The sequence below is a fragment of the Caretta caretta genome, chromosome 8, assembly GCF_965140235.1.
Source record: "Caretta caretta isolate rCarCar2 chromosome 8, rCarCar1.hap1, whole genome shotgun sequence".
Taxonomy (NCBI): Eukaryota; Metazoa; Chordata; order Testudines; family Cheloniidae; genus Caretta; species Caretta caretta.
Window position 1 is genome coordinate 24,362,099 of NC_134213.1, and position 20,088 is coordinate 24,382,186.

The following is a 20,088-nucleotide window of genomic DNA, read 5'->3' on the forward strand; positions in this document are numbered from 1 at the left end:
TCTAAATGAGTTGATGTACCCCCTGGCAGACCTCTGCGTACCCCTGGCTGAGAACCACTGACCTAAGGGACAGGCTCTCCCCACAGCAGTAGCCATCGCCTGTCCATTTTGCCCCTACCCAGTTTCTTTTGGAATGCCTCGTGAGCTCCTTGAGGATAACTGAGACAAATTTATACCCATAAAGATTTATGCTCTCTTCATCCTGTTCTGAAGTTTTCTACGCTATGTACCTGGAGCTATGCACAGCCAGAATCCAGATGCTTTTACAACATCCCAGCCCTCTGGTGTTGATTCAGAATATTGTGAGTATCAATTAAAATGAAACCCTATTCTCAGGTGGTAAAATTGCAAGTATGTAAAGATAGACATGATGTTTCAAATAATACACAACATCTGTGAGTCACACATCTCAGACTCACAGCTACTAATGGTAATTCCCCTCCACTGACCTCCAAACCTTCACGTTCTTATAAACGCCCGGAGGAAGAGACTCTGAGGAGGGAAATCTCTTGTGTGTAACTCCTTATGGAGCTCTTCCCCAATAATTACATCATGGAATAGGCCACATGGTCTGGCCTGCAAACCTGGCATATCCCTAGGTAAATGTGGAAGGCCAGGGTCATCTGTGTGGACTGCCCCTCTGTTTTACTCTAGCTCCTTGTTGTCCCCCAAACTGAAGTAGCAATGCTCCATTGAAGCTATGCCACCAAGTCCTTCCTCCGTCATGGCTGCTCCCAGGAGGAGGTCTTCAAAGAAAAGATAAAACTTCTGCAGGCTCTATTCACTTTTCAGGTGGCTATATGGCCAGATGGTTGACTGTGTGTTCCACAGTTCCCAGCTACTCATTCCTATGAATAGACACTGGAACCATGAGGGCTCTATAGCATCTGCAGGAATGATGCCACACAAGCAGCTGACCAATCTCCTTCTGTCCTAGAGGGGGAAGATACGCATCAGATGTTTAGAGGTTCTCCTTAGACGTATGGACCCAGTTTTCCCAGAACCATTGATTTCAGTAGGAGTAATGCTGGAATAAAGGCAAAATGAAAACTGAGGCCCTCAAGATGAGGGTAATTAACCACTGAAACAATTTACACCAACGGTCTTGGTGGATTCGCCATCACAGGCAATTTTTAAATCAAGCTTGGATGTTTTTCTAAAAGATATGGTCTCTGAATTATTTTGGGGAAGTTCTAGGGCCTGTTTTATACAAGTGGTAAGACTAGGTGATCACAATGGCCCATTCTGATCTTCTTTACATCTATGAAATTTCACTCTAAATATCTATGGTGTGAGTAACATGCCTTCCCAACATTACACAACTACATGTACATTCTGTTAGGTTTTCTTTATTTTTTTTTTTTAGTTCAAGAATTACACACTAGCCAACATTATTATTATATATTTACATGCTGAAACTGGCTGCAATAAGTTTAAATTCAAGAAAATATCTCTTATGTGCTACTCATTTACAATCATCATTTTACTACCTCATTTATCCCAGAGGTTAGCAGTCCTTTTGAGAAAGACATGAAGATCTGATGCAATGATATCCACTAGTATTTTGCGTTTTCTAGCCATTGGAAAATGTGCATTATGTGCATATAAGAAAGGCTACAAGGTCATTAGTAAGGCTGATGATTACTACATTATGAAGTAAATAGTACTAAGTAAAAAAGAGATAAATCAGAACTGTGCAAAGACAGTACTAACAGAACCATTTAAACACCCATGCAAATAAAAATGTGAAGGAAGTCAAATCATAGTCAGCTTGTTAGAATTACTTATGATTCAAATGTCCACATGATCTTTAACTCAATCCATACGATGGACCATAAACAATAAAGCCTGGCGAATATTTGTCACATGGCAGTAACAGTGCAAACATACAAAATGTTTATCAAATTGGAATAGATGACCTCATGACCGAGAGAAACATTAAAAAAAAAATAGTATGACAGTGTAGCTAAGATTTCCAACATTTCATATTCACTGTCAAAGCATTTACTAAAAATAAATAAATAATTTGATACATATAAATGTGTGTCTTGCATATTCTTGCAGAGATGATCTATTTCAATTAGAATTAATTAATGGATATTTAAAATGTTGTTATTTTTACAAAGTAGAATAGGGCAGTGGTTTTGATTAACATTCCATTTGCTCCTTAAAAATTTTGACAAAGTTCCTAGTGCATTTTGTTAAACTTTACCTTTGGTGTTAAGCAGTGACTTACTAGTTTTCCCTTTTTAAACAATTTCTGAAGTGAAGATTCTTTGGCTTTGGGGGACTATGCTATCTAATGACGGTCAAACAGGTTTTTATTTTAAAGTCTACTAATATATATATCATAAGAGAGACAGATTTCAGGAACAGATGCAGCAGACAGGCTTTCTGTAGCGAAATCATTATGGACTGAATTCTCCTTTACACTAATATCCCTTTACTTAACAGGCCAAAGTGGTGTAAAAGGGTCTCACTGTAAATGAGAATCAGGTCCTACCATCTTAATGTTGATCTGAGTACTGAGCGCTGAACTACAATCTTCTGTTGCTTTAATTTTTTAACCATACAAAAATAACCTGTTATGCAAGCAGTAACATTGTTGCAATGACAATTTTACACTACAGTACTTCCTTGAATTTTTGTATTAAAACTCTTATCTCAAATCCAAATCTGTTTATGCAAAAGGGTGTTTAAATTACTCTGCTAGAGCACTGCAATTATTGTACTTAGTAAAAAAAAGTCACTAAACAATTACCTTATCTATTGACTGCTCATTTACAGCTTATTTAGTTATTTACATAATTTTAGGACACATTAACCTAAACCATAAATAGAATTAGCTTTTTGCCTTACCATAAAGTACAAATTAGAAGTTAAAAATGTTTAAGAAATCTGATAATATTTACACAAGTTCAGCTTAAATCATGGTTGCTCACATTATATGTTCTATGTACACATAGCAAAATGTTATGATCACTACTATTATAATATTGTACCCTGGACATCCCCCGCCCTAAGTTATTTTTCTATAAATATTAATATTTTCTTTTTTTCTTGGTATCAATAGGACTTTTTTGTTATTGAAAAGTTACTAGTGGACAGTGTTGTTACTAAAAAAAAAGGAGAAGAAATAGGCAAGCAATGTGAGGAGTAGTCTAATTTCAGATGCAAGGAGGTACAGTACTATCATAAATGTCAAACTGTGCAATGCTTCATAAGAATTATATGCATTGATCTGCTGATATAGAAATGCCCAGTTACCCTGTATAGTAAGATTTTTTTTAATACATTAATTTGCTTTCTCAAAAAATTATTCATACTCTGGGTGATGATAGAAACAAAACTGTTATTAGCTTATTCCTTTAACACACCAACATATGAATATGTGTATTTATATAATGTGTATATAAACACATATGCATATATAGATATATATAAATATATTTGTCTATATACACATACACTTGGATAATGTTTAACATTTGTTTACTTCTCTTATGTTAAGTAGCGTGTTAATTATGGAATTGGAACATGGTTTAATATTTATAGTAAAAGTTATTTGACCTTTAATTTTAATGCACACTTTGCCTAAAATGAACAGGGTTTGTTCCCTCGGTATAAGACCACCCCCCTCACTTTCTCTATGCATTGTGCTTTTGTACCTGACAGATTTTATGTCCTTTGTATTAGAGTCTAAAAACTCTCTGAAGTATTCTGTAACATTATTTAAGACTCTGGTTCTCCCTCCCACCCCCGGGAACGATAAAGGAAATATTCAGAATGACATTGCTTGAGTCTTTCTTCCCAGTCATTAAACCGCAATAGGATAGAAACGTAACATTCCTTATGCAAACACAGAAATATGTTGCATGAGTTTTCAGTTCTGAAAATGCATATTATACTTACTAGCAGTCATATACAGTTTATATTTACATATTGATCTCAAATATATCATTAATTAAAACTGTGCCATATTATAGTCATAATTTTCCCATGAATTTCACAAAGATGAAAAACACCTTAATTGCTGGCTGTTCTGCATAATGAAATAACAACATGTGTATTTCTAATTATATTACAAACATTATCTAAATTGTAACTTTAATATTTTAGTTAGTGGATCTAACAACAGTGAACAGGAGTGGAAGGGTTTGGAGTATTCTTTTTAGGTAAATTCTAAGGTAAAAGCTAGTCTGGTTGGTCTAATTTACTCAGAGGGTAGTACACATGATAAAAAGCACAGCTGTTGTATGCTGGCGTAATTTATCACTTTTGTCACAAATGTCCCAAGAAGAGGAGGTAATGACTCACACTCCCTTGGTTCTGGTTCTTCCATGCCAGGGTCTTGTCAGTTATCCTCCCCTACACTACCCCCACCACCCACCCTATTCATATCACAGTGTTTAGCTTTAGTACAAAATTATACCAATCCACATTTGGAAGGGTTTTCCAAAAGTTTTTGTACATGACATTAGTAGCCAAAAGGAAATTAAAGTGCTCCTTCCTCCTATTGATACATCCTTCCCAGTGACACCTGAGCAGAAACCAGACATTTTCTCTTACCTGACAAATAGCAACATTAGAGAGTATTATGGCTTGTACTATATCTTCAGATAAATTAATATGCAATACTAGGATCTGATCTCCATGGTTTTGACTACAGCTGACTTGCTAAACCAGTGCAGAGAGTAAACATACTCTCTATTAGGTTTTATATTTGAGGCATATCTACCATTTGTGTACACTGTGCTCCCTGTATTTAAACTATGCTTCTGTGAAACACAAGTGTTAAAGGCTCTTAGTGCATTGAATGAAAACTGTGAGTATAAGACAGCATTGGGTTATCACAAAGGGTGCCATATATAAAAATAGACTTCTAAGACTGTTACCAATTTGTGGTGTGGATCCTTTCCCGAGAAGTTAGGATGAGTTTGCATGCATGATTCATAGAAGTTCAAACTTCAAATGCAGCTACAAAAGCACATTGTTCTGGTTTGTGAAATGCACTGAGAACTCATGTGTGATTAGCCATGGAAAGGCTAATCACATGGTCAAAAGCTTGAATATACATGCAGTTCAGGGTTTGACCAAAGAGTCAGTACTGAGTACCCACCATTCCCCTAAAAAAGAGAGTTGTGGGTACTCAGTGCATCTAATTTTCAGGTTCTTTCCCAATAACATTCAAAGCTATTTTTTCTCTCTTTCTGAAGCAGAAACCCATGGTAATGTGGAATAAAAGTAAAAAATAATGGTGTAAACTTGGCCTATTAATCCTCAAAGCAGTTTTCCTCTAATCATTTGTCTCTCCTAACCCTTCTCCACAGAAATTTCCATGAGATACTACTACTTTTTTAAAGGAGAGAAAAAAAATCTGCTTTTTATGAAAAATGTTAAGGAATCATTCTTAAAAGGACTGGCAATTGAATCCTTAAATATGGAAAACATAGCTGTAAATTTTCCTCTGCTATATCAGAAATACTACTATTCAGAGCATGCTGGAATTTGTGGTTCTTTAAGAAATCTGTATATAGCTGAGAGGTAGCATAGTTACAACAGGATGTGTCTACTGCTATCGTAACTATTTTTCGTTGAAGAGCAGAGTGAATAGTTCTGTAGAAGTCATTAGAAGTTGGTGATTTTTCTTACCACAGTTGTCAATTTTTATTTTTCATTAAATGAGCACATTTTCTAACTTGCCTGACCCTTTAGGAATAGTTCTCCTATAAAAAAAAAAAATAACATGGAAGGAAAAACAAGAGGATACTATTTTCTTTTAAATAAAAATCTCCCACATTTTCTAAGGCAAAATTGAATTTTGCCAGTTTTTAAAGGAAGCCATTAGACCTTCTAAAGCAGGAAACACTGAAAAGCTTAGTTAATCTGTTAAAGGCATGCCTACCAAATTGTTCCCTTTATAATATCAAATTAAATTAAACAAACAAACAAACAATGCATGGCACGGTCTAGTCCAGCTGGAGAAAATATCCTATCTGTAAATTTTCTATTGAAGTTACAAAAATGGAAACTTTCTGAAATCTGAATTCTTCAAACAGCTAACATATTAATTCCTGTAACTGTCTGCTCTCTCAATAACTTTTAAATTGGACGTTAGATTCTGAATATAAAAGCATTCTCAGTTGTAAAGCACGGAAGCTTACAAACCTGAAAAAAACCACTCAATTCCATATGAATCTTTTGGACTCATACAGGGACATTGACTGACAACATTCATTTGTACAATATGATTCTAGCCTTCCTTTTCTTTGGGGCTGCATTCTTGAATGGTTGCCACTTGTCTCCCCTTTTCTATCCTAAAAGGGCAGGGCACCAATGGTTTCCATTAGCCGTCTGTAAAGTTACTATTTGGCCAACCAACATTTGGCACTTTGGACAAATGATTCCATCTCCCAGGAACTGAGCACATCAACATGTCCACCATTTAGGTCATGATAGGTTGGTCCATCTCTAAATCTGATTTCCACATTCCCCCACATATCAAAAGTGCAATGAATTGTAACCATGACCTTATGCCAACTCTTTAAAATCCAAAACAAAACTAGTATTACTTGCTTAAGTTTCTGTACAAACTCCTAACCCGCTCATAATATCAGTCAAAGATTTAGTCTTTCAATAAAAATTAGCAATTACCTGACTACTGCTCAGAAATCTTTGACCATCATCATCATGAAGGTGAGATGATAGGCACTACTTGTTTGAGTTTACACATTTAGAAGATAAGTGTATATGTTTCATAAGCATGATAGCATCTTAGTACACTCTTTAATCAAGTATAGATGCATATGTACTCGATGTGCAATTTCAAAGAAATGACACATTCTGCTGTTAAAACTCAAACCTGTCTCCCAAATTTCCCTTTTTTATAGTTTAAGTTTTTAAACTCATATATATGAGTGTTGAAAAAAATGATTGAATGGAATTTTGCTTTCACTCTTCATATACACCCACATTTTTAAAAGGGGGAACATGTTTCTACTGTAACTAAGAATGTGTTTATGACTTAGCAGAAGCAACTGAAACATTATAAAACAGACCGTAGAGTGGGCCAGCAACTAAGGTGTTTTAAAGTAACTTTTGTCCTGAATAGAATTTTTCTAAGTCCCACTTTTGGCTGTACAACCAATTTGGAGAGAAATCCAGTTCTTGCTTTCTGTGTGGCTTTGTTTTTTAGTTCACATAGTAAAGCCAATAGACAATATTGAAGAAGGAAAAAACAACAGGGAAGAATATGCGTGACCATCGATCTATGGCATTTACATCAGTCAAGTCAGGGATGTTAATTTTCAGTTGAGAGGCACGTCTCCGTAGCCTACTTTTCTTTTGTGCCACATGTCGCTCCAGGGCATTGCGTCCAAAGCTGTGTCTGGGCAAGCCAGCTTTCCGGTACTGGATGCTTGAAGTATCGTAGGCCAGCATAGTGCTTCTAGGGTCCCCAAGCCCCATAACAGCCTCGGAGGCAGCCATCTCATTTTTAATTTCAAGTGTGCTCAACAAAATGTTTTCATGTGGATCCATCTGCAAGATATAAGAAGGCAGCTTTAGCATGGGGGAACGAAAAGCCCAATCAGTTGTAAACTGAGATCACATTGACAAAGGTTGGACCTAACAATACCAATCCACTTGATTCCTATCTATCGAAAAAACTTCTACTCCTGTCCTTTAAATACAACCATTACAGTTTTTACTGTCATTCCTTTGTAAATGGTAATAGTAATAAGGCCTGTCCTGTATGTCTGAACAGATAATATTTGCTGGATCCCAGATTTTAAGAGCAGAGGCCATACACAGTTATGACCCAGCGTCAGTGGCCACATCCTAATCTCACATGTCTAGCACAAACCTCCATGCATCTTGAAAAAGTATGGTACTGCCCTTGTGCACACATATCTGGGTTTAATATAGTGCTAGGAGTTTTTTGGTTTTGGTTTTTCTTTTAACATGAAATGCAGCCTCTGCTTTGACAAAACCTCCAAATGTGCACGACAGAGGTGAATTCAGTGGTGCTATACATGAATGCTGGAGCATGCCTATGAGGATAAAGCAAACATGATTTGCTCCCTCAAGATACTCAGCAGTTTTGTAAGAAGATCACATAAGAAATCTTGAAATTCTAACACAACCACTGGCGACTGGGAGAGAAAATATGGACATGCTCTATATTATACCTATAGGCAGTCTCCACTCTCCAGTGCTCATGATCTTCATAAGCACAGTGCATGTTGGGTCATCTCATCAGACCAGAGCACTGGCAACAGCACAGGGCTGAATTTTAGAGGCAAGAAAAAAAATTCATTTATTTCAGAGTGTAATCACGTTAAATTTAATTGCACATTTGTTTCAATATGTGGTTACTAACTTTTTTTAAAAAATTAATAACTCAAACAAGGCAATTCAATGAAAAAAGTATTCAGTGAAAAAAGCATTAATGCAATGTTATGATTAAAAGCCTGAATACACAAAAGTCAGGGCATTCAAAGATACGGGACTAAATTCTACTCTAGTGTAAATCTGGAATGCAACAGTGGCCCTTAAAACTTTTCCATTTTTTAAAAAAATAAATATATAAGCTTACCTAAATCTTTGTACTTTTCCCTACAATTCCCCATGTAGTTATCACAAGAAATATTTTGAATTATGGAAATACTGAGGTTAACTAACAGCAAATACTAGATAATTAATTAGGAAAAATGACGAGTTACAAGCCCTTTTGAAAGTTTCATTTTCCATATTGTCTAATCCAGATATGAGGGGTGAAAATCTGACCCTACTGAAGTCAATGGGAGATTTGTCATTCACCCCAATAGGGCCAGGATTTCACCCAAGAGGTTTAACAAAGGTCAGGCCTTGGGTTACTTTGGCTTAAAAAGGAAGATAGACATCTGTACATTTATAAGAATCTACCATAGGAATGACTTTGGTTTAAACAAATTTGGCCACAGCTGAAGTTCTTTGAGACTGAACTGAATCTGAACAGTTTATCTACCCTCTGGCTGCACTGATATCAGCCCACAAGGTGTTCTTTAGAGAACATTATAGAATATACTTTGTATGAAAATACAAATACAAGTTTTATTATAGTCAAATAGACTTGGAACTAGACATGCTACAGTAAACAGCTAAGAACTTTTCTCCACTTAACTATTTATTTCTTTTGCACTGTGTCTTGTATGGCTGCTGTTGATATGTCATTAAGATCACTGAAATGTTAGCCTGCACCTAGCAAATGTGGCAGCACAGCAAGCTGCTGCATTTAGTATCACTAAACAGAAAGGAAGTAGTTGCAAGAATATATTTTGTTTTAGAACCTTTATTTATTTAAAATTCTAAACTAGTCTCTGGGGATAGGTGTCTTCTTCTGCACATATCACGTTTGTCTACCATGACAGCTGGAAAAGAGGTTTTGCAAAACCTCAACAACTTTTCTGAAGAAAAACAGAAGTAACCCCGAACACATTAAATTAGTGTTGGGCGAACCTCCAAATGGCTGAATGCTCAGATAAGCACACAAAAGTTCGCATGAGTATCCAGAACTAATCTGACCTTCCCACACCTGGAACATTTTTTGAACATCTCACAAGAATAGTAATTTTCCCGGTATTTCAGATCTTTCACTTCCAATCCAGGAAGCACAGAGGGATGTGAAAATGAAAAATAATAAAAAATATTAACCTAACTTTTGATCCTCAAAAAAGGTTCACTGTGAGATTAGAGTGAGGAATGTCATTTGAATTTACCAGGTTCGCCCAGCCCTAAATAAAATGTACAGGTACATTTGTTACTACATAGATGTTTGAGATAGAATGATAATGAATCATGTTTACTGTACACAGCACGATCCCAAAGCGCTTTACAAACTTTAGAAAGAAGAATCACTTCACAAGCCAGTGAAATGCAATCACCTGTCAGGTGAAATGTGGTGACTGTCTATCAGTGCAGAACAACACACTTTATTTTAATACAGGAAATGAAGAATGCTGTAGCCAATTGAAACTATGGGGTGGGTGGGTGGTGGTGGGAAGGTCAAATAAGCAGAACATAATTACACAAATTGAAATTTGGCCAGGAGGCTTGGGGTTGCGGTGCCTACTCCTACAAAAAGTGCCATGGGATCTTTAATGACCATAAATGGTCAGGACCTCAATTTTAAGTCTCTAAGGATAAAAACATTTAAAAAACAATGAAAGATACCTTTGTTGAATACATTTCTGGACAATGATATGTGCCAATTATTCTTCTGTCCTGTAAGTTAATAAAATCAAGACCAGTTTCCTTAGAGATAAGGTAGCTGTTATCTTTCAGTAAAAATTAATGCACTATAGGGTATTAATAGGATATGCATTTTTAATTAAAGGTACAGGGCCCTCTAAGCCAACAGCCAGCATAAGTATATTCTGGCTTTAGAGGTGCTATTACTGCCTTGGCCCTGCCACTGTAGGTAACAAATTAGTGACGTAAATGCATTTTTTCTGACTGGTCATTCTGACCCAGGAAGATATGATGATATGAAAAGAATCATAGAAATTATTTTTGGGGGAAGTGGGCATACAAGTGGTTTCAAAGGTGGTAGCAGAAGGTTAAAAAAAAATCTTTTGGTGCTGAATGATTGTTCAACCATACAACAGGACTCCTTATGGTGAACAGAGTTCAAACATAATGGAGAAATTCCCAGGGGAGGAGGGAGGGAAGAAAGGAGGATGGGAAGATGATGAAAAAAGTAGCAGTAAGAACTATGGAAATAAAAGGTGAATTCAGAAGTGGAAAAGTGGTGCCTAGAGCACAGCACACATGCAGGAGTTTTCATCACCAGTCTAATAAGGAGGATGGCAAAATAAATGGCATAAATGGTATTCATAGTAGGTCTAGGTCGAGCTGAGAAAAAATGACCCTGGAGCCCTATAAGAAGGTTACTGATCTTTTCTGATGGCCTCCCAAACAAAAGAAATACACAGAGAAGAGAGTGTTTAAATGTTATCATTGTATGTTCTCCCTGCTACACAGAAACTCCAAAATGATGGCTATCTAAAGGAATTCCTGTTACACTTATTAATTATCCAATGTAAAATATCTTAAATGTACAACTTCTACATTCATTCTCATGGGTATATAAATTTAGGAGGATTCACTTCCACAAACAATCACTCTTCTCTCTAGATGCTGGTAGGGAATCAGTAACTTGGTTTTGGAGTATTATCTCCTGCTGTATTCAACATTTATTTATCCCTGTAATGGATAACTTAGCCATTCAAAACACATAATATCATTGACATCTTTACTTTCTGGTATTCAAACAAAATTCTTGTTTAATCTATATAGTATAGATACTTGCAGATACGGATTGTTCATTTTAAAGACAGGGTGGCACAGAAGAAATGTATAAGATAGATATGATGGCTGGTATTTCAGTGAAATCTGGGTGAAACAAGAACATAGGTGAGAAATGCATAGAAATTATGTACAATTTAATTAGGTAAGGGTATGCCCTGCCAAATTTGCCAAAGCCAAATTGGTCCACTCTGCCAGGACAGGAAAAGTAAAATTACCTAATTTGTTCAGAAGTTTATTTGTCTTTCTAATTTCACTCTAGAAAATATTCAAAAAAATTTAATGGTTTACAAATGGCAGCCAAACTATATGTAGTTGTTCTGGAGTGGTAAATGTGCTTCTAAAACTAACTGTATATGCACTTCAAAATGCATGTCAATATTTCAAAATCTCCAAATATGGACCTGTGCCACTAAATATGCACATGGGTGTTTGTGCCCCCATAGAAGAAAGCGAGCTTTACTTTCAGAACTATAGCAATTGTTCAGAAAGAAACCTGACACTAGGCAAAGCTCTCCTGGGTTCAGATTTTGTAACAACTTGAAAAGTGAGAAGTTCATAGACTTTGCAGTTAACCTGAGGTGAGATGTGAGCAAACATGGGCTGAGTTATGATTTCAGGTGATTTTGTTAGATTTTAGGGCAAGATGGAAATTCAACAAAACTCTGCAGAGTCAGTAGTGATTTCCTTCAGGTTCTTGGGTTTATCTAAACCCTAAAACTCAAAGTAAATCAATGGGGTTTAACTCACACTGATAGGAAAACAGATAGGAAACTTTGAAAATAAACTGAAAAAAACATGTGAACCAAGACTGCTGAGCTTTACGCATCTCTAATTACTTGCACCAAAATTTCCAGGGGCCTAATTTCACCAAGGGGGGTTAAAAAAAGAAAACTCAGCAAACTCCATAATTTCACATTTCCACACAACATCTACATTCCAGACCTGACTCTATGTTCCCTCAGGGTTTGAGCCAAAGCCCACTGAAGTCAATGGAAAGACTCATTAATTTCAAAGGGTTTTGAATCAGAAGTTCAATTTGCTCCATGGCTTACAATGTGGAGGACACTGTTGGAAAAGGCCAGAGATGTGATTCTTGGTCTCCTTATATCCAGTCTTGGTCCCTAGACTCTAGTTTACAGCAGCCATTTTGTAATACCAGTTATCCTTACCTATTTCCAGGAGTAAATAGACACAGGCACCTGAACCATCCAGTGGAGAGAAGGATGAGGAGCAGTCTATATAGATACAATTTCTCCCTCCCTACTTTTAGCCAGGGAAAGTTTAGCCCTACCTTATCCCCTAGCAGAATGGGAGGGACTAGGCATATAAACAAAACCTTTAAATTGTGTGTTCAATCTCCATTTCCATATAGCAGCTTTAGGTGACTGTAACCTGCAACTAAATCTCTGAATCAGGAAACCATCCCAATTCAGGACAGCACTGAAGCAGATGCTTAATTTTAAGGGGTCTTAAGCACATTATTAAAGTTAAGCATAGACTTAAGTGCTTTCCTGAATCGGGGCTTAAAATATAACCCTTCACCCCCTAATCTACAGTAGTAATGTGTGTAATAGTTGTTAGGTATTATGAATCCTCAGGTGAAGGAAGAAAGATTCATTAGGAGAAGGAAGGAATTTTACAAGGCAAAGCAGGTAAGACAACACAGGAATGAACGGACATATAGGAAAACAATAGTGAATGTATTTCAGCTATCTCAAAGGAATAAGCTTACTTACACACACACACACACACACACACACCAAACAGTCCTTTTTAAAAATCTCTGTAATGATATTTGGCAAGTTAAATACCTATTATTACCAAATACACATTGTTTAAGCTACACTGCAATTTAGAAACCTAAAAAAAAAAAAAGAAAAAGTATGCATTTGAAAAATGTTATTAGAACTTCATTGATCATATTTAAGGGCAATCACCACCTCTTTAAGAAATCTGAGTGCAGAGAAAATGGGATGTCTGTAAAAATTTGACATCACAAACCACCATAATTGAAGTGGAAAAAAATTTCATTCTAACCTGTATTGGTTGTAGCTTAAAGCAAACAAAAAAACCTGTGAACCAAATTTTCTCAAATGTGCATACAGCATAGACATTTTTTTTCCCGATTGGAAACTAATCTGAAGGTTCTGAAGTTTAAAATTGGACCTGTCTGAACTATCAAATTTTTTTTTAAATGGGACACTTTTTTGTGTGCTGGGGGAGGGAAGGAAACAAACCTTTATCTGAAGTAATATATAAGGAAGCTTTTGAGTAGAGCTGACTGAAAATTTTAAAATTTCAAAATAATGAAAATTTTTAGCAGAACTATAAAAATGTTGAGAAATTTAGGACGTAGTGAAGAAAAGAGATTTTAAGTCCTTTACTAGGCCATTCATCTAGTCACTGGATGCCTTCCCTATGGAGTACTTGCACTGGACATCTGCCCCACACTTACAAATTAAGTTGTGACATATAGCCTACCACCTTTTCTTCTTCCTGACACCCACTGTGGGGAAGGCGAAAAACCTCACTCCACCGAAGCCGATCTGGCGGTGAGGGAAAATTTCCTTCCCAGCCCCCCTAAAAAGGAGCGACTAGCACAATGCCCACAGTATATCCTAACTCAACCTGATATTAGCCATCTCTCGGGGAGGGAGGGCGGCTGCTACCTTGCCTGCTGTGTGGAAAAAGGGCTTCCAACACCCAGGGCCTTCTGATCTCAGATTCCTGAGGAGAGAGTCAGCACCACAAATCTGACCACTGATCACCTTTTGCAGCAGTTTCTGACCTCCTCCCTACCGCCGCATAAAAGCGCCGCTGCCTTCCTTCAGCAAGCCCAGACAATGTTCCCTGCCTCCGCTTCAGGTGCGGTGCGGTCATTCTCACTCTTTTTGGGAGATCATCACACATCTTATTCGAATCACATTTACATAGGTCTACCTTTTGGGAGGATCATACAAAAATGCTTTTGTTGTGAGGGAAATCTTTGCAGTTCATTTTTAAGTGGCAGATTAATTGAATACAACATTACCCTAGACAATAATTTAAGAGCAAAAAATTTATTTCCTTTAAAAAAAAATGAAGTCTAATTGACAATATAAGCCTGGGGAGGAGGGAGTGAGAAACATTTCAGATGATGATTAGCTGTGAGGCTTATGACTTAACTAAGACAGAAACAAGCTGATGAACAGGAAGCATATGCAAAAATGTATCATGTATGTTTTCAGTATCTTAAAGATATTTGTTTTTTTCTTGCATATTGAAATGATTTTTGTACATAAGGCAAAACTCTCACAGACTTCCTCTCAGTAGGGTCTACACGAGTGGGATCCTACTATTAATTAAGCTTATGAAGTACCTCAACATGAGGAGTATGCACCAAAAGCCACTACAGAAAGAGCGCCAAATGGCTTATCTCCAAACATTTATAACTGAAATCCTCTATTGCAGCTCTTTGAATGTTTCCTGAAAAGCCAAATATGCTGGAAATACTGGATTGTTATCACAACTGGTGGTAGCAATTTGAAAAGATAGACACAAAGATCTTACGCCATCATTTGGCAATAGTTCTGTTTTTGATACACAAGCTAGACAGTCAACATAATGCTAATAAGTTTTGGCATATCTAGCCCATTCTCAAAACAAACTGCTGTAAAATGCAGACAAAATACTTTTCCTACATGAAGTCAAGTCAAATATATGAAGCCTTAAGGGGCAAGCACTCAGGCACAGGGGGATGTTTAATCACAACTTGGAAGATAAGAAACTGGAGAGAAGATTGCATGGCATGTTCCATTCATCTTCATACGACATAGTTGCTTGGATGCAGGTTAAACTTCAGGATTTTGGAGTGTGTCAGAATTATGATTCTTTGACGCCCAACTCAAAGCTTAAGGGAGGAACAGGTGTCACTGGCCTTAAGAAGCAGTGGCAAAGACTATGAATAAGAAATGGGGTGAAATTTCTCTTGACTCCGGCAGGACCAGAATTTCATTCATGATTATGGAGAATTATTTGCAAATTTCTAGCCACAGGAAAATGTTTATATTTTTGAAGGTTATCTTCACAACAAAGGAGCTAGAAATGTCTTTGTAAACAAAAATGAAAGAAAATGAATAAAGGAGTAATTTCAAGGTCAGAAAAACTGGCTGTGGCTGTGGGCTTCACTGATCGTTTGGTATCATTAAAATTAGCAGTGCTCTGTTGTAAAGTAATTCGAAAAGCTCCTCTATCATTTAATTTGTTAGAATTAGAACATAATGTGTGGCTTACCTGTACCTTGATATTCTAGTTTTAGGGCATGTTTGGGGGAAATATGCACGACAAGAACAGAATGAGGGTTTCTGTTGCAGAAGAAATAGAGGCATTTTAGGCTTTTTTCCAAGTAAAATTCTGCATGGATGTCAAAAATATCCAAGTACATTATATATTTAGATTTATACATACACTCATTCTAAAGTAGGTAAAGAAAGGGAACACACTGTTTTGCCCCATTTTGCCATTTTCAGTTGGAAATTTGAATTTTTTTATGTTCAGATTAGTTATAACACACACACTAATGTATATAGCCACTCTGCAAATTCCAGAAAATGCAAATTATCAACAAAAAATAGGGTGGGAAAATTTTTTTTTGGTGGATATTTTCTTCTGTTTATTTACCAGCTTGTGTGTAGGTGCATTTATATATTGTATATCTATAAATGACAGTGTATTGAAAACATTTGCATGCATACACACACACACACAGAGCACGTGTAACGTAGGATTCTATAGCAACATCTTCACTCCAGGTATTTTAAGAACATATTGGGTTTAATCCCAGAAAAACAAACAAAATTTTTATGTCTTGGAAAAAAGTGTAAAATGACTAACAGTTTATTAGACAACTGTCACCCTCAATTATTATGTACAGGGGTATCAATATTTTCAATTTGCATCTGGAAAACACCTGGGTTATTCAGGTCATCCCAAATGAGTGCTGATAAAATTGTTATGCCACACCACACTATATATTTGGCATATGTGATATGGTACAAAAACCTATTTTACAAATGTTTTTTAAATTGTTTGGCTTTTGGAATTTTCTTTTGTAGCCCTCTTTCTGTAAAGCCATGTGCTTAAGTTACGATGAGTCCCAGTCTATAGGGCTCAGAGGGAGCCATGCTGCCTCTAAAAATGACCTAAAGTATTTTTTTTTTAGTTTAAAAGTTCTACACCTTTATTGTCTGATAACTCAGAACTTTATGTAGCAAGAAGCAAGGAAAATTCTCCCATTTCCAAAGGTAATGTTTTCTGTTTCTAGCCCTGCAGGAACCTGAGATAATGGAGGAGGGAGTGGTCAGAGGGTGAGTCTGAAACAATTTTACCTGGAAAAGTAGCTTTTCTGTAGTTTCCCCCAGGGGAGACTGAAGGTAGCCTTGGCTGTGAAGTCTCTGGCAGTTAGGGAACTGAAGCCCATTTTGGTATCAGAGCCAGCGTGGGAGTAGAGGGCCTTTATGTGGAGGGACTCTGGACCCATCAGGTTTGAGAGTAGGCCCCGCCATATTTACTGGGAGAGAGGAAGGTAAAGCACATTCCCTCTGCCTCCATTCTGACTGCATGTTGCAAGGTAATCTCCTTGAAGAAATCCCTATGGACATTTCAGCCACTTCAGTGAAAAAAAAGTCACATCCAGTGACTTTTCAAGGCAGGTGGTGGGGACTGAGGAGAGACCGAGGATGATCTGGCCCTTTGTGTTTCAATATAACAGGTAACCTTAATGCTGCATTAATGTAGCTGTTTGTCCTGTTTCAGACTGATTTCACGATAATATATTTAAAACTGGGAAGTAAGAAATAAAAGAGAAATAATATAAAGAGTTTAAAAACCCCAACTTTTCAGCCTACTCTCACTCTAGCCTGGCGACTCTCATTTGGGAACCTGCTTCCATTTTTTTTTCCTGTCCATTTAAAGAATTCTGTGTGAGCCAACAATTAAAAGTGCAGCAGTTCCCAAAAGAATGTCTGGCAACTTTAAGCTTCTGGGTGAATTTAACCTTTATAGCACAGGGTTGGTTTTTTTACCCCCTCCCATTTAATATAATACCACTTTGGAGCAAGGACTGTCTTTTTGTTCTGTGTTTGTACAGTGCCTAGCACAATGGGGTCCGCCGGATTTACAGCTTACGTGCCCATAGGCACAACAACATCTTCAGCGCCCCCCTGGCCTACAGCTGACTTTCATGTTTTCTGTAAAAAATGAAACTTTAACCCACTTTTAACTTTTAGGTGCCTCTGGAATGCTGGCGCCCCTAGGCACGTGCCTACTGTGCCTAACTGGAAATCTGGCCCTGACTGGAAGACCTAGATGTTACAATAATACAAATAATAAATAATAATAATACACATGCAGAATAGGTCAACATGGAATATTGCAATGTGAGTGCATGTTAAGGCCCTCCTGAGAATCAGTACTTTCCACTACTGAAAATCATAGAATTGTAGGACTGGAAGGGACCTCGATAGAACATCTAGTCTAATTCCCTGCACTCACAGCAAGACTAAATATTATCTAGAACATCCCTGACAGGTGTTTGTCTAACCTGCCCATAAAAAGTCTCCAATGATGGACATTCCTCAGCTGCCCCAGGCAATTTATTCTAGTGTTTAACTACCCTGACAGGTAGGAAGTTTTTTCTAATGTCCGACCTAAACTGCTCAGGCTCCAGTTTAAGCCCATTGCTTCTTGTCCTATCATTATTAAGGAGAACAATTTTCTCCCTCCTCCTTGTAACCTTTTGTGTACTTGAAAAAAGAGTTACCTTTTCCATAACTGGAGTTCTTCGAGATGTGTTGTTCATGTCCATTCAACTTAGGTGTATGTGCTCGCCACATGCACCGGTGCCGGAAGTTTTTCCCTCAGCAGTATCCATAGAGGACTGGCTCTGGCGCCCCCTAGAGTGGTGTGGTATAAGGGACGCTGCCGGTTCTCCCCACCCTCAGTTCCTTCTTGCTGGAAACTCCAACAATGGGGAAAGAGGGCGGTTGTGGAATGGTCATGAGCAATAAGAGCAACACCTTTTCCGTAACTGGTGTTCTTCAAGATGTAACTGTCTTTTCTTCTTGTTCTTCTTTGAATGATTGCTCATATCCATTCAACTTAGGTGAATCCCAAATAGTACCCCTCAGAGGTCCCTGGAGCGGTACTGTGGTCTCGGAGATACTGTGTGCTAGGACCGGTACTCCTGCTGGGGGGAAGCGTGCCTCCAAAGGTCTGTGCCCAGTGACTGGCTAGCTGCACCTCAAGCCTCTCTGCCCATGCCCAAGGTCAGGGACCAAATGGGGCTGAGCTGCATCTGCCTATTGCAGTCAGATGTGTGGCAGTTACGGGGAATGGTGTTGCTGAGGTGGGGACCGAAGCAGTTTGAATGCGGATTTACCCTGTGACTGCGGGAACCGGTATGGGCGGCACCGGGAGGGACATGATCTCCTCCGCTGCCTGCAGGGCCTCCAGCGTGGACGGCACCCGGAGCTGATGGAGGACTCTGCCGCTATCCAAGGTGTGGGTTGGGCTACATCGCTCCAACAGAGCTTGGGCCCGAGATCCAGGCGTGGGTGAAGAGTTGCCCGGCACGGGACCTTGTTCAGACCCAGTATTATCCTTTCCCTTGCGGGACGTTGGAGACCGGCCTCGTCCTGCTTTCTTGGGCTTCTTCATCAGAGCTATGGATGGGGACTGGTGCTGGCCGGTGGGCGGTCTTGGTGGGGCACTGCGTATTGAAGTCACGGTACTCAGCGCCAAGTTGGAGCGTTGCTCTGGTGCTGACTCCATAAGGAGAGCTCTTAAATGAATATTGTGCTCCTTCTTAGTCCTTGGCTTGAAGGACTTTCAAATTTTGCACTTCTCACTACTATGTCCTTTGCCCAAGCAATGCAAACAACTGCTGTGTGGATCACTAACGAGCATAGGCCTCTTGCAGCAATCACAGGGCTGAAAGCCTGGGGATCGGGGCATGCCCCGTCCTGAGGCAAAGTCCCATTCGGGACCTAAAAAGTCTCTAACTATAGCTAAAGGATTTATAAACACTAAGAAAACTATATACAATATAATACAGGAGATAACTAGCTTGTACAGACGAGCAGCTACAGCACTAGCTGAAGCAGCAACAGTTCCAGCACCGTCACTGGTGGCAAGAAGGAACTGATGGTGGAGGGAACCGGGGCGCCCTATATACCGCAGCATGTGTACACCACTCCAGGGAGCTGGAGGGATACTGCTGAGGGAAAAACTTCTGGCACGGGTGCATGTGGCGAGCACACACACCTAAGTTGAATGGACATGAGCCATCACTTGAAGAAGAACTATCATCATGTCCCCTCTCAGCCTTCTCTTCTCCAGACTAAACAAACCCATTTTTAAAAATCTTTCCTCATAGGTCATGTTTTCTAGACTTTTAATAATTTTTGTTGCTCTTTGCTGGGCTTTCTCCAAATTGTCCACATGTTTCCTGAAACATGGTGCCCAGAACTGGACACAGGACTCCAGTTGAGGCTTAATCAGTGCAGTGTAGAGGGGAAGAATTACTTCTTGTGTCTTGCTTACAACACTCCTGAAGGCAAGGTAGCAATCATTTCCACTATTTTGAAAATAAGGGAAATAACTCAGGACTGAGATCCGAGACAGCAATTTTGTTTCTCAAACAGTGTTGAGGAGTTAACTGCCTCTGTCTAGTAGAACTTACAAAAATATAGACAAGGTGTT

At 38.3% G+C, this 20,088-nt stretch overlaps 1 protein-coding gene across 7 annotated transcripts in view; it reads right to left on the bottom strand.

Annotated features, from left to right (window-relative positions):
• Positions 1-1,333: 1,333 nt before the first annotated feature.
• Positions 1,334-20,088, bottom strand: part of GABRB2 (gamma-aminobutyric acid type A receptor subunit beta2) — a 247,403-nt gene continuing 228,648 nt past the window's right edge. For 5 of the 7 annotated variants that reach the window (XM_048860134.2, XM_048860136.2, XM_075131366.1 and 2 more), the window contains 2 exons: positions 10,213-10,263; positions 1,334-7,539 (listed from right to left, as the gene is read on the bottom strand). In XM_048860134.2, coding sequence (XP_048716091.1) covers positions 7,192-7,539; positions 10,213-10,263 — 399 coding nt within the window. In that variant the 3' untranslated portion in view covers positions 1,334-7,191. The remainder of the gene's footprint in view (positions 7,540-10,212; positions 10,264-20,088) is intronic. The other 2 variants (XM_048860135.2, XM_048860138.2) reach the window with 1 other exon arrangement.